Below are 14,443 nucleotides of genomic sequence, written 5' to 3'. Positions count from 1 at the left end.
ATTAACACAACTAATTTCCTATTTTACTCGAGAGTAATTCTAACAATTGATTATGATAAAAATTGATGGGGGATTCAATTCATTAATCCCTCTAAACAAATGGATGCGCTCAGCAATAGGATGAGGGAGAGATATTAGAAATCGAAAAAAAGAATCTCTCTTTTATGAAGTTAATGAAGGCTTGAAAGTTTCCATTGCTTCTTGATCCTTCTAAGTAGCCAATGTAGCATAAAAGATCATCAATCTTTGCTCCAAAATAGTCTTTTAACAAACTCCAAGCTTCAAGATGAAAGATTCAATCATTATGACCATTTGCCTTGATTCTTGAACCCATACTCAACTCCACTATTGCAATTTTTACCAATCTTGCTACCATTGATTGACTCTTATTGAAAGATTACTGGTAGGAGCATGAAGAAGCAAAATCCCCTTCAAGTTTTGAAGGTTTAAGCCAAAAAAGCCTTGTTTCCCCAAACTGCCATAGTTAGGATTTGAAAGGAGGGAAATGGAAGAATGAGAATATAAATGCCTTTAAGGCTTATAAGAAGAGCTTCTAGTGCTCAAAAGCACTTGTTAAAATCATCATAGAGCTATAGCCTTGCCCAAAACTATGAATATTTGTTGCTACCCCTATTAATATGGTTGAGAAAGAAGAGCCATAATGCTTGAGGACAATAGTAGGGCCTTCAATCTTGACAATAAAAGGCTTGCAATGCTCAATATTAGCGGACAAAACCAAGTTTAGTACTCCAATGATGAAGATTATGAGATCTTTATGCTACGGCCCTACTTGAATTGGATTTAGAAATGATAGAGATTTCAAGAGACTAAATGGAGCCTTCTAATGGCTCAAAGGATAATCAAGCTAGCGTTGAAGGTCAAGGTCAAACTTCAACTAGAAGCCGTGAGTGAAGTAGATGCTAGTTTTCTATCAAATGTGGCATGTTCAAACAACCCATTGTGCACTAGTAGATTGCAACTCCAAGTGGCTCTTCATCCCTTCAATATAGTGCTCATTTTCAAGCTCATAATGCAAAGAATCCCATGGTTGAAGCCCAAGTGCAAGATCAATGAAGGCAAGAAAGGAATGCAAATATTCCAAGTGAGTACTCCATGGAAGCTTGGAAGAAAGCTTGAAAGAAAAGGGAAATTCCTATTTTGAAAAAGACAGTGAAAATTTCAAGTCTCATCCAACCTTTGTAGCTCCACTTTTACCATAGGCCTTCAAACTTGCTCGAAAGTTTACGACGGCCAGCTAAAATGATGTAGCCCTTACCAATCTTGTCAAGAATTACTTGAAATAGCTCCAAACTCATGTCACATTTACATGCAAAAACCTATCCCCAACCATACTAGCCATAGTAACCAAGATCTAGAACTCTAGTTAACCACTCCCATTATATCTAATCTTGAAAAGTACTACTTAGTTGGATCTAATCAAAGGTCTAATACCAATGTAAAGAGTCCTACTCTAACCAAGAAGTACACTAATCTACTCTTTAAGAAATAAAGCAACAACAAAGAAATGCACAACCATGGCCATTCCATAGATATGACACAAGGTAACCATTGCTACAAACAAATAAGGTACAAGAAAAGGATTCTTGGTACACACCCCAAACTGATGATAGATCAAGTTCTATTTTAGCAAAATGAGCAAAACATTATTACATTAGTACCTTGTGCCCCTTTATGCTAAACCATAGAAATCTAAATGGTAGAGGTTTTGAAAGGTTGTTACAAAGGCTCATGGGGTTAAATTTTCCTACATTACAAAACATTGAAGACCCTAGTAATATTGAAACCATGCTACACAATGAACAATCCTTAATCATTAGTAGACTCTCTTGACTATACATTGACTTGGAAATGCTCGGCACAGCGAACCTGACAAACCAGAGAACAAAGTAAAAACATCATGGAAAGTATTGATACATTACGAGTTTCTATATGCATTTTTCCTTGCAAAAATACACATTCTAGAGGCGGAAATCATGCCATGTGAGCAGAATTGGAATTTTCAACTGAACACCCCCCAATAGGGGACCTCTGGTTGCTCAAAAACTGCTGTTTATGATGCTGTTCTAGTAACTATAGGGTGTATAGAAATATCAGAAGGGCTTGCATGTCAGTGTAAACTTCACTTGTGATGCTATAGCTGCACAGATTCACCTGTTCAAACAAAGCCATCTTCCTCTACCTTTTACATTTTTCATGTAGTTATAACTTCACATGCTGAGTTTTCAAGATTACACTGAGCTGTCAGACTGAGCCCTGTGCAACAGGCCTCTCAGCTGCATTATTTATGTAAGCCTCCCAAAAAGAAGAAGCTGACATTAAACTTATTACCTGACATGTCTGATTGTGGAAGCAAATCACTTGCATCCACTGTGGTGACATCCATGTTCCACTTTCTAATGTCTGCATGTGTGTTATCTATACGTCCAATGTGAATTGTCAACGTGTTTATTGTGAAGTGCGAGCCTGAAGGACATTGATCCAGATGGTGCAGTGCTGCCTTGCTGTCTCGTGACATGCACATAGGAGGTGGCTGACCTTTTGGAGGCAGTGGCATACTGATCCTCTGTTCCTCCATGGCTGAGCTGCCTGTCCTGAAGGAGCCAGTTACCTGTGCAGCATGCGTCTGGTTTTTGCCCATCATCATCAGGTCATCTATCTTGATGGTGGCCATTTCATTTATCCTAAACTGACCTTCCCTCTCCAGTCTGCTGTATCTCAACCGGTGATGTAGTCTGTCCTCATCAAGCACAACAGCAAAGACCATGTTCTGATATCCATGACAAGATGTATGAATGATCCTTCTGTAACGTGTACCGCAACCACACTGTGGGGGAACTAGGCAAGACTTCTTTACAGGAGCAGCCATTTTATGCTTGACATATTGACTGGTTTCACTTTCCTGGATGCTGTAAGGTTCCAGCAGATGAACATGAAGAATGGAGTTGGACTTATCTAAAAATACATTGGCAGGGTGATCTCCAACCTCAAAGTCACAACGAGGCCAATCCACGGCAAGGAAGTTAAATGCAACATCTTGAGGGACAAAAACGGCAGTGGTTCGTGAGGAGAAGAGCACAAGGGTTCCATCTGGGTTTATATGACAGCAGGGTGGCCTGTTTCGTTCCTTGAGCTCGGGGCTGAAATAGATGGGATCACTCCATTGATTTCTGTGGGGTTCAAACATGCGCATATACTCTCCGTTGCCAACAACGATGCAGAACATGTCACCTGCTGCACAATGTTCACAGAATTATAAAGTGCAGTAACCTTCAACTTGAAAATCTAGAGGGTTTCCAAGTTGGTTTTCCCCATCATTACCGGAAAGAAGCCATGACATATGGAGGCTTACCCTCAAGATTGTCATCACCTGCCATTACGGCTTTTTTCTCCGTGGACAGATCACCTGCATCATTAACATTCTCATGACCGCATCACCTGCATAATTGCGAAGGTAATCGACATTGTGAACAAAGATGAAGAACCATGTCACCTGCATAGGGTCCATTGCAGGAAAAATTTCCAAGGGTTTGAGCACCCTGTGAATGCATCCCTGCACGGAAGGCAATGATGTCCAAGGAGTCCACATTCCTATCTTCCAAGAACACTCTTCTGAGGAGCCGCGGCGCAAGGTCAGGGTGGACAATGGGGGGCAGGACGGCCTTGAACTTGCGTAAGATGTTGCAGACAGAGATGTCGAGCATGGAAGGATATCGTCTCTGAAGGCAGAGGAGGTTGGAGGAGGCGCGGACAATCTGGAAGGAGGTCTTGGCGATGGAGAAGGTGCAGGGAAGAGGGGTGAAGGGGGTGTCGAGGGGGAGGAGGCGGCAGCGTGCGGGGGAGACCTGGAGGACGAGAAAGGGCCGGCGGCTGAGCACGCGCAGGGCGAGGGCGTGCACGGCTCTGGACAGGACGCGGCATTCGAAGAGCAGGGCCGATGGCAGGCTTGCAATCACTCTGAGTTGCAGCTCGATCGGCAGAAGGGAAGCAGAGATGAGTCTCCCGATGGATTCCTCTTCTTCTTGTAGGCGATCATCATGCCCCTCCGCCATAGCTGCTGCCTTTCTTCTTGGAGCCATCTTCTGTGTCTCGATTATCTCCCTTCTTGCGTATCTTCTTTCTTCATTGTCTTCTGCTCCGAAGTATGTTCAAGCGTCGCAGTTGGAAAGAGAGTTAAGGCTGGTTACACACCAACACGCGGCCGCCCAAGTGTACGTCCACCGGCCAATAGGAAGTCCCGAAATCTGTTACTCACTGGGGCGCCCGACATCTCCATCGAAAGGGGGTCTTCAATGCTTCCCCCCGCCTTCTTTCGGCATTCGGTAGGCGGGGGAGCTTCCCCATCTGGTTTCGTCCGCAAGCAGAGCAAGTGGGCTCTAGGCATCCCTCTTTGCATGTTGCCAGGTTTCATCCTCATCAAGCATCCCTCTGTTGCCCGTTACTAGGAAGCCATTGTGAAGAAACAGATTCTCCACAAGTATAAACGTCGTGCCAAGGGTCGCCATGTCTGTGTGTTTGTCTCTCTATGTTCGTTTGGATTCATCCCTCTCTTCACATGAATCTATACATAGCTTGAAGGTGGGGAGCCATCTTTGATGATTATGCTTCCATCCATGTCTCTCTCTCCTCCAAAAACCAGTTGTATGTTAATGCATGGCCACTTGGTTGCATGTGATTCGCAGGCTTCACAGGTGATTCACATGCTTCAACGGTGGTCTTATCACAAGTGATTCGCAGGCTTCACATGTGGTCTTATCACATGTATACTCTCTCTCTCTCTCTCTCTCTCTCTCTCTCTCTCTCTCTCTCTCTCTCTCTCGTGTAGGAAATAGAATAAGAGAAGATACACAACAGAAATGCACTATTGTTTTTAAAAATTGCTCCGTTCATTCTATTGATAGAGGCTCTTTCTGTGGTGAGCTTTGGAATTAAAATTGCCCACACCTAGGACAGAAATGTCCCGAACCACTAGAGGGGAGGAAATGTGATAAAGAAGGATGAGCAAGTGATTGAAATGGATGAGGTCCTTAGGGAGAAACCAAAGGGCTTAATTGGCTTAATTATGTTGGAACCCATAGGTAATGCAACTTGCCTTGATTTTGGAGGGTTTGAGGCTGCTTTCTGTAAAGATTATCATAATTGGTAAGTACATTAGAGGCAACAAGCAAGGTTGTATCTTGCTTTAGGTGGCTAAAATCGTCATCATGCATGTCTTTTGTCTGCACACTTTGCAAGCTATCTTTGATAGCCATGGGTGTATTGTTGATGGGACATAACCAAAGGTGAAAGCAGATTCTTCATCCGCTTCAAGTGTATCCGCACGGGAGGGGGCTGCTTTTCTTGCAACAGCATGTTGAATGTCTGCATTGTGTTTATGAAGAAGTTGAAAGTTGTGTGCATACATGTTTGGTTTGTAAGCATGCATACATGCGTGCATTTGCAAATTGAATAATTGGTTTGTTGAAGGATGCTTAGATCACAATATGTTGAACGTGATTAGATTAGCTATGTTTTTATCTTATGTTGTAGTGTACTATACGTTTTGAATGTTGTGTGTACACATGTTTCATTTGTGTGCATGTGTGCTATCTTTTAATCTAAAAAATGTATTATATTTGCAAATATAGTTGTCATTTGGAGACCAAGCATAATGGTTTTTGCAAACCAAACAAGATCTATACATCATGGCTTTTGTAAAGAATGATGAAGCAAACTTTGAGTTTGTACATACTTAGTTTCTTCATTTGCATATTTTTTTAGTCTATGCCAACCTTGGGTTGATTGAGAACAAAATTTCACATAATACATGTTTTGTTAAGTAGTCTCAAAGTATCTATACACATTTGTGTATACTATGTTGATTGAGAACAAAATTTCACATAATATTGATTTCGTTATGCACACTTGAAGTATGCGTACATGTTTCTATATTACTACATTTGTGTACACTATGTTGATTGAGAACAATATTTCACATAATATTGATTTTGTTATGTTGAGACTGTTGGAAAAATCTGTCCACCATAGTGCTGCCTATCTTTTTGAAACTATCCATTGTCCATTGTTTGAAACTATCCATTGTACATAAAATGGAAGTGTCCTTTGTCCATAGCGCTGCCTATTTGTAGGCAAAATTTCTCATCATGACATTCACTGATGGTTTGTGCATGGCTTCAAATTTTAGCATGTTGGAGCTCTCTTGATTAGCGTAATACCAATGCGAATGTGGCATCAAAGGTTGCTATAAATCATGGCAGGCATATGCTGAAAATAGTATCGATTGTGGTGCCTATTTGTAGGGACTTGTATGTTTGAGCTATCATAATTATTGTTACGTAAATAATAATAATTTATCAATTATGTAAAGAACAATAAACCTATTTGTCCTTTCACGTATTGTAAATGATGGATCAATTTTCATAGGTAAAGTGGAGCTCAATGGATTCTCAAGAGAGCACTCCCATGGAGGAGTTTCATCAATTTGTGTCTCAAATGAGCCAAGATGCAATATGCAATAATGACTTCATGTACTTTTCAAGCCAAAGTGTGGGTGTTTCAAGCCATAGTATCATTGGAAATATCCCTGTAAATGTGTTTCCAAACCGCCCTCCTTTGATCCATCCTCGTCCTCCTCAATTCGTATCATTCCAATGACCAAGATAATTAGGTATAGAGAGACCCACAACAATACACAATAATGTAATTCTTCGTCCAATTGCACATAGTCCTCAACATGGCCCCTCGGCACTGCCATAACAAGAATCACAAGCAATAAGTTCTTGTGATGCAATCCAGGACACATGTGAAGAGGTTGACTTAGTTCAAACTCAAGAACCAATGGTGCCATCTTCCGAGAATGCCAACAAGCAGCGTCCATGGTGAACATCATTGGAGGCTAATACTCTTAAACCTCCTAAACCAAAGAGGGTGCAGAAAGGAAAGAATCAAGATGACAAACTTGAGACATAAGATCATTCAATAGCCACAAAAAAAACCATTTGCACAGTGAAAGGATGCATGGACAGTATAACTCATTCACATCCAAGGATCCATGAGTGTGGAGTTCTCAAAGCCACCAAAGCAAGGAGTGGATATACGGTCCAAGGTAGCCACTGAGCTAGCATCGCTATTTCAAGAGTTCAACAAAGATGGTGAAGTATGCAAAAAACGTTGGGGACACGTTTATGAGTCATATAGAAAGGATAAGGCCCACAATGCCATATCAGGCAATGATCGCAGGATCATTTGTCAATGGTATGATCTTGTGGATAAATATATGTGGAATCGTGCCAATGTTGTTAGCGATGCACATGCCTCGTCTATTGGTGGGTTGTCTTCATCAGAAGGCAACACTACATCAGTCTCCAATGATCCAGGTGACCATACCCACCAAGAAGCACGCAATAAGAAGGGTAGAAAGATAGAGGAGTCTCTCAGTGACATGGCTAGTACCGCCTGATCAATGTTAGCCAACCAAAAATCAGACCTAGAGGAAAAAAAGCATTTGAAGAGCGCAAGCTCATTATCATGGATACACTTGCCTCCTCAGTATTTGGTCTATTAGATGTGATCAAAAGTCTTTGAAACTTTTTTTTTTAATACTTTTAATTCTACCTATACGTCTCTCTTCAATTGTCTCATAAAGTTTCATCAAATCTTTTGACAGGTGAATGGACGACGAAAGTCTTTTGATAATGTGTGTCATCGATGTTGTAGTTGCTATCATGGCAATGTTTCAGCTATTGTTAAGTGATTTGGATGACGGGGACGATAACAGTATGCAATTGCATACTTTGATGGAGTGAACGGCTCGAGGTTACGTTGCACATCGAGCTAGGATAGGTCAGTGAAGGCACGATCAACGGTTGTTGTGCTGGGCCTATCCAAGACCACAAACTTTTATGGAGTAGGGGCTTTTGGGGAGTTATTCAAACTGAATGTTTAAAAGTAGGTTACAGGTTAGCAAGAGTACATTTGAATATCTTGTCACGAAGTTAGCACCACAAATGTGACACAAAGAACACGAACTATAGAAGGGCAATTGATGCCAGGAGGCATATTCCACCGTGGATTCCGTGAGGTTTTACGGTGGATTCCGTAAACTTAGATGACTGGGGCTCATACACAAAGAGGATTCTTTGTGCGAGAAGTTGATGGGGACGCCTGTCCTTTTCGGGCGTTTCATTAATTTAGTGTGTACATGGGTGATTCCATAGCGGGTGATTCCGCAAAATGCATATTAAATTACTGCTAGATATTCACTTTTGTCGGTTTAATTGTGTTATTTTACTAACGATTGTGAATGCTTCAGTTGATGTGTAGAGATAACAGCAGTGGCGGAGGAAAGCATTGGAGTCTAGCGGGTTTTCGACTCTTGGACTATATTTTGATAGGCGCCACGCCTATATTTTGTTATGTCTATTGAGACATCGATTATTTATTATTATTTTGTATGCGCTTATGCGCCTGGATATGTTATTTCTATTTTCACATTGAGATTGGGCGTGCCAGACACTATGGGCACCGTCCATTAGCTTTATTTTCCTATTTTTGGTAGAAAGCAAACTCAAAAGCTAAAAGCTTGTCATATTTTTGTAATTGGGCTATTATTGAGCATGAAGATTGGAAATATAAATTAAAATACATGCTTTGTGAAGCGCTCACACAAGGCATGGGGGAGATTGAACCCAATTTGTCTCTTGCCTCTTGTCGTGCTTGTTTTTACATGGGTTTTTGTGCTAAAAAGTAGAGTACTTTGTTCTTGGGGACCTTCCGGGATTCACTGCGTGAGCTATCTGCGACCGATCTGCACACTAGTGGTATCAGAGCGGAGCAGAGATCAAGAGCTTCCAATCGCTACCAATCTCGGGCAAAGGCGGAGCTCCAGGAACAAACGGGCTCTACAGTCAATCTCATCGCGAACCGTCCATACAGACAGACTTCTGGCGATCAAGAACCCCTGTTTCCACTGTCAGATTGCGAAGGACCAAGCTCTGCAGGCGGAGGACCACGCATCCATCTCCTTCATGAAGTCGTGGATATACAGTAAGAAGCTCATATCTTTTTCTTCCAAAAAGCTTAGTCTTTAAGCTTAAAGACTTAGGAATTGAAGAAGTCCCACAAAAATTCACAACGAGATATCTGAGGATGCCCGCAAATTTCGCGACGTCAGCAAACGTCTACCCACGTCCTCCACGAATTGCGCCTTTTTCAGTCGACTCTCCCTCCCTAATAAGCCTAAGCTACTAAGCTTATTAAGCTTAAGCTTAATTCATTAAGCTAAGTCACACAATCTTCTGCAAGTCACACTGGGCAAACAAGTTCAGTAACTCCGGGTCTCGCACTCCTGAAGTCAAGTTCCGCAAGTCGACAGTAATCAAGTTCTGCAAGTCGGCCTAAGTCCAGCAAGTCAACAACTCTGCAAGTCTGTTAAGTCTGCAACTCTGCAAGTCAGACTAAATCAGGACTGACTAGTGCTTAAAACTCATAGAAGACTTGTTCGTATGCAAAAACTCTGAACTGGAAAGTTGTTCGCAGCAAGCTGTTCTACCTATCTACAAGTTTGTTGAAGTACTGTCAGCAAACAGAGACAGAAATATTGCAGAATTTTTGAAAATTGAAGAAGAAAATACCCAAAAATACATAGCCTTGTAACCCCAAATTTGAGCTACGCTCATCCCGCTAACTGATTTTGAGTGAGAAAGGTTTGTTGAGTTTTACAGGATGACTACCCCACATATGGATGATCCTATGACTGAAGACGATCTACCCGAGCCTACCATGGAGCAAAAGCTGGATCTTATCATGCTGCAATTGGAAGAAGAGCGAAGAGCTAGGCAAGCCTTGCAAGCGCAATTGACAAAGCTACAAGGAGCGTCCACTGATAAAGAAGAACCGCAAGCTGAAGATTTGATTCGCCGTACCATCGACGCCACTCTTGAAGCACAAACCATTCACAAGGAATCCAAGATAAGTAAACGAAGTTTCAAGTTTCGCACTTTCAATGGCATAAGAGAAGGAAAGACTGTTTTATCATTCATTAGCCAGTTTGATGACTATTTCCATGAGGAAACTTATCCCGAAAAAGATAAAATCAAGTGTGTTACTAATCATCTGATAGACAGAGCATCACTTTGATGGACTGTAGTCCGCAAGAGTATAGAATGTCCTGCTACATGGGAAGATTTCAAGAAGAAGTTCATGCAAAATTTCCTACCACTGCAATTTCATGAGAAGGCTATCAAGCAATGGGATTTACTCCAACAGCGCGATCGTGAGCCTATTCCACAGTATACAGAGCGTTTTTGGAATGCACTTCTACAGCTATGCATGCTTGAAGACGTACCAGAGACGACACATAAGCGGAAGTATATGTCTGGACTTCTTGGACATTACTACGCTGAAGTGAACATGTTCAAGCCTGCTACCCTTGAAGACGCCATCTCCTTAGCCCACGACACTGAAGATAAGTTACGCGGAAGAGATCGACGACCACAGCCATTCCAAGCAAACGGTAATTATGGATCTAAACAATTCAATTCCAATTTCAGAAGGTTTAATCCAGGTCGTTTCTCATCACCATCTTTCCGCAAGAATTGGCCTAAACCACCTGCATTACCATCCACTGTCAATTCAAATCCTAAGCCTATTCCACAAGCAAATCCAAATATACCCAGACTCCCAGCCATTGCAAATAATGTGACCAAAGCCAAGTCCATCGTATGCTACAAGTGTCACCAGCCAGGGCATCTCGCAGCAAATTGTCATTCAAAGAAGCCATCAGCACATATCAACTACCTTGGAGCTATGGATGAAGACGAGCATGAGGATATGCCGGATTTCACTGAAGATGAGGATGATCCTATTACTACTTCCGACACTCTACCAGGTATGCCTACTTCACATTCATTGTTGACTATGAAATGTATGGTGCATGGAAAAGAAAGAACTATATTGCATGATGACGGTAGTACCCATGACTTTATTTCAGCAAAATTGGTAAAGGAATTGAAATTGCATACTGTACCTACGCATTATCGCATAAAAGCTGCATTTTTAGGCACTAGGTACAATGGCACACAAGAAGTTCAAGATTTAGAAATTCAAATTGGTCCATATATTGAAAGAAGAAATTTCTTAGTTGTCCCATTACAGTCTAGCGACATTATTCTAGGAATGCCATGGAGACACCAACATAATCCTAATATAGATTATTCCACACACACAATGAATATAAATTTTCAAGGAAAATCTATTACATTATTTGGTATGCATGCATCTCATATTTTTCCACTGCTTTCGCATACTCAAGCAAAACGTGCACTACGCAAGAATACTAAATCATATCTCATTTGGGTGAATGAATTGCATGCAAAAGAAACTCATATGCACCCTAGGCATAAGGAATTTCTCGCATATTTTAAGGACTGTTTTGCAGAAGATCTACCACCAGGTTTACCACCATCACGTCCAGAAGACCATAAGATTGATCTAATACCTGGCACACAACCACCTTGCAAAGCCCCATATAGGCACAATCAAATAGAGCAAAAAGAAATCCAGAGTCAAGTTGAAGGATTACTAAATAGAGGCTTAATTCGACCTAGTAGTTCTCCATTCGGTGCACCTGTGCTCTTAGTCAAGAAAAAGAATAATACTTATCGGATGTGTATTGACTACCGAGCATTAAACAAGATCACTGTAAAGAATAGGTATCCTATACCTAGAGTTGATGACCTTATGGACAAACTGCAAGGATCTTCTATATTTAGTAAAATTGACCTTAAGTCTGGATATCATCAGGTGAGGCTAGATAGATCCGATATATTTAAGACTGCATTCAGGACACAGTTTGGCCATTACGAATTCTTAGTCATGCCATTTGGATTAACTAATGCACCTGCCACTTTCAGTAGAATGATGAACCGTATTTTTCTAAAATATCAATATTGTGTGATTGTTTTCTTTGATGATATTTTAGTGTTCAGTCAAAGTGAAAAAGAGCATTATGAACATTTATCATTAGTTTTTCAATTACTGAAAGAAAATCAATTGTTTGCAAATCCTGACAAGAGTGAATTCTTTAAGACAGAAATAGAATATCTAGGTCATATTGTATCAAAAGAAGGAATTAAAGTTGATCCTAAGAAAATTGACGCAATATTGCATTGGCCTGTTCCTAAAAATGTACATGAATTACGCTCATTCCTTGGTCTTGCTAGTTTCTATAGGAAGTTTGTACGTAATTTTTCATTACTTGCTTTACCATTGACCAAACTTCTTAAGAAAGGCATTGTTTATCAATGGACTGAAAACCAGCAGAAATCCTTTGACTTACTCAAACGTGCATTAACCAATGCTCCTGTTCTACAATTGCCTGACTTTAACAGACCATTCTTTTTAGTTGTGACTGATGCTAGCGGATCAGGAATAGGAGCCGTATTAATGCAAGACAACCATCCAATAGCATATTCTAGTTCTAAGCTGAAACCCTCTGAGCTTAAATATTCCACTTATGACAAGGAACTCTTAGCAGTTGTCCAAGCATTAAAACAATGGAAGCATTATTTAATGGGTTCAGAATTCATGATAAAGACTGATCAGCAAAGCATTAGACATCTACTTAGCCAACCCCAAATTTCTGACCGTCATATCAAATGGGCTTCATTCATTCAAAGTTTCCATCCTATCATTCAATACCAACCTGGAAAAGAAAATGTAGTTGCCGATGCATTGAGTAGAAGACCTGCAATTCATAATATTTCTATCATATCTTTTGATTCTTTGATTGCCATGAAAGACACATATCACCAGGATATTACTTTTCATTCTGATTGGCAAAAATTAGTTCAAAATAATTTCATTCCTGTTGATTCATTGTCATATAATGATGGATTCATATTCTTTGAAAAGAGACTGTGTGTTACTATTCCATTCCGATCTTTTGTTTTGAATGAAATTCATTGTCCCCCATATCAAGGTCATGGAGGTATCATTTCTACATTACGCATGTTAACTGAAGATTTTTATTGGCCGCATATGGATGCAGATGTATCTAATTTTGTTTCTGAATGTTTGATTTGTCAAAGAATAAAGAGACATCATGGTAAACAGTATGGATTATTAATGCCTTTATCTATTCCATCTAAACCTTGGGAACATATGTCTATGGATTTCATTACTGGTTTACTAAATACTAAATCTAACCATGACATGATTTGGACAATTGTAGATAGGTTTAGTAAGCAAGCATATTTCATTGCATGTAAGAAAACTTTAACAGCATCACAAGCAGCACAGTTATTTTTGAAAACTGTTTTTACTAACCATGGATTGCCGAAAGTGATTATTTCAGATAGAGATTCTAGATTTTGTAATAATTTTTGGATTACACTGTTTGCAAATCTAGGCACAAAGATTGATTTCTCATCTGCATTTCATCCAGAAACAAATGGACAAACAGAAGCCACAAATAGCACCATTCTAGATCTTTTACGTGCATACACTATCTCTAAACCTCAGACATGGGATACTCATTTACATTTATTACAGTTTGCATATAACAATACACCGCACACATCTACAAAGAAAGCACCTTTTAAAGTTATTTATGGATATAGATTATCTACACCTGTTGCATCTTTGTCTAATAGAATACAGAGTGCTGATGATATTGCTGTTATGCATAACACTATTTTTGATGAGGTCAAGGATATGATTGCTAAAGCCCAACAATCATATACCAAACAAGCCAACATTAAAAGACAAGCCATGAATTTCAAAGTTGATGATTATGTTTGGCTTAGAATAGAAAAGCATAGACTGCAAAGTGTAGATAGACATCCAGTTGTCAAATTAGCTCCTAGATTCTACGGACCATTTAGAATCATTCATAAGATTAATGACAATGCATTCAAGTTAGAACTGCCATCTCATTGGAAAATTCATAATACATTTCATATTAGTTTATTAAGACCATTTAGAGGCCAATTACCTATCCACCTAGTCTATGAAAACCCACCTTTACTAGAAGAAGAGACTGAAATACTTGAACCAGAAGCCATTATGGACACTGACTACATGACCACTAGAACTGGCCGAAGGTATTCTAGATATCTAGTCAAATTTAAGAACCATCCTGTAGAGGAAGCACAATGGATGCACGCTAGAGACCTAAATGCTTTCCCCACTCTGTTAGCTCCACATTGAGCTAATAGCAATTGAGGTCAATTGCTATCCCACCCCGGGGGTATGATGCCAGGAGGCATATTCCACGGTGGATTCCGTAAACTTAGATGACCGGGGCTCATACACAAAGAGGATTCTTTGTGCGAGAAGTTGATGGGGACGCCTGTCCTTTTCGGGCGTTTCATTAATTTAGTGTGTACATGGGTGATTCCATAGTGGGTGATTCCGCAAAATGCAT

General features: G+C 40.3%; 1 protein-coding gene across 2 annotated transcripts; it reads right to left on the bottom strand.

Moving 5' to 3' along the window:
* Nucleotides 1–1,819: 1,819 nt before the first annotated feature.
* Nucleotides 1,820–4,205, bottom strand: LOC148015136 (uncharacterized). 2 transcript variants are annotated; one of them, XM_087665808.1, is made up of 3 exons: nucleotides 3,512–4,205; nucleotides 3,371–3,424; nucleotides 1,820–3,252 (listed from the first exon to the last, which is right to left on the bottom strand). In XM_087665808.1, exons 1-3 carry the CDS (start codon nucleotides 4,095–4,097, stop codon nucleotides 2,300–2,302), a joined length of 1,593 nt encoding a protein of 530 aa, XP_087521934.1. In that variant the 5' UTR covers nucleotides 4,098–4,205; the 3' UTR covers nucleotides 1,820–2,299. The 2 variants fall into 2 exon arrangements, with proteins under 2 accessions (XP_087521934.1, XP_087521935.1); XM_087665809.1 differs by having other exon boundaries at nucleotides 1,820–3,249; nucleotides 3,512–4,203.
* Between the last annotated feature and the right edge of the window lie 10,238 nt (nucleotides 4,206–14,443).

This window comes from Lygodium microphyllum, chromosome 24 (assembly GCF_053477565.2).
Source record: "Lygodium microphyllum isolate KBCC chromosome 24, Lygodium_microphyllum_v1.1.10, whole genome shotgun sequence".
NCBI lineage: Eukaryota > Viridiplantae > Streptophyta > Polypodiopsida > Schizaeales > Lygodiaceae > Lygodium > Lygodium microphyllum.
This window is presented reverse-complemented; position numbering and strand designations above follow the sequence as displayed.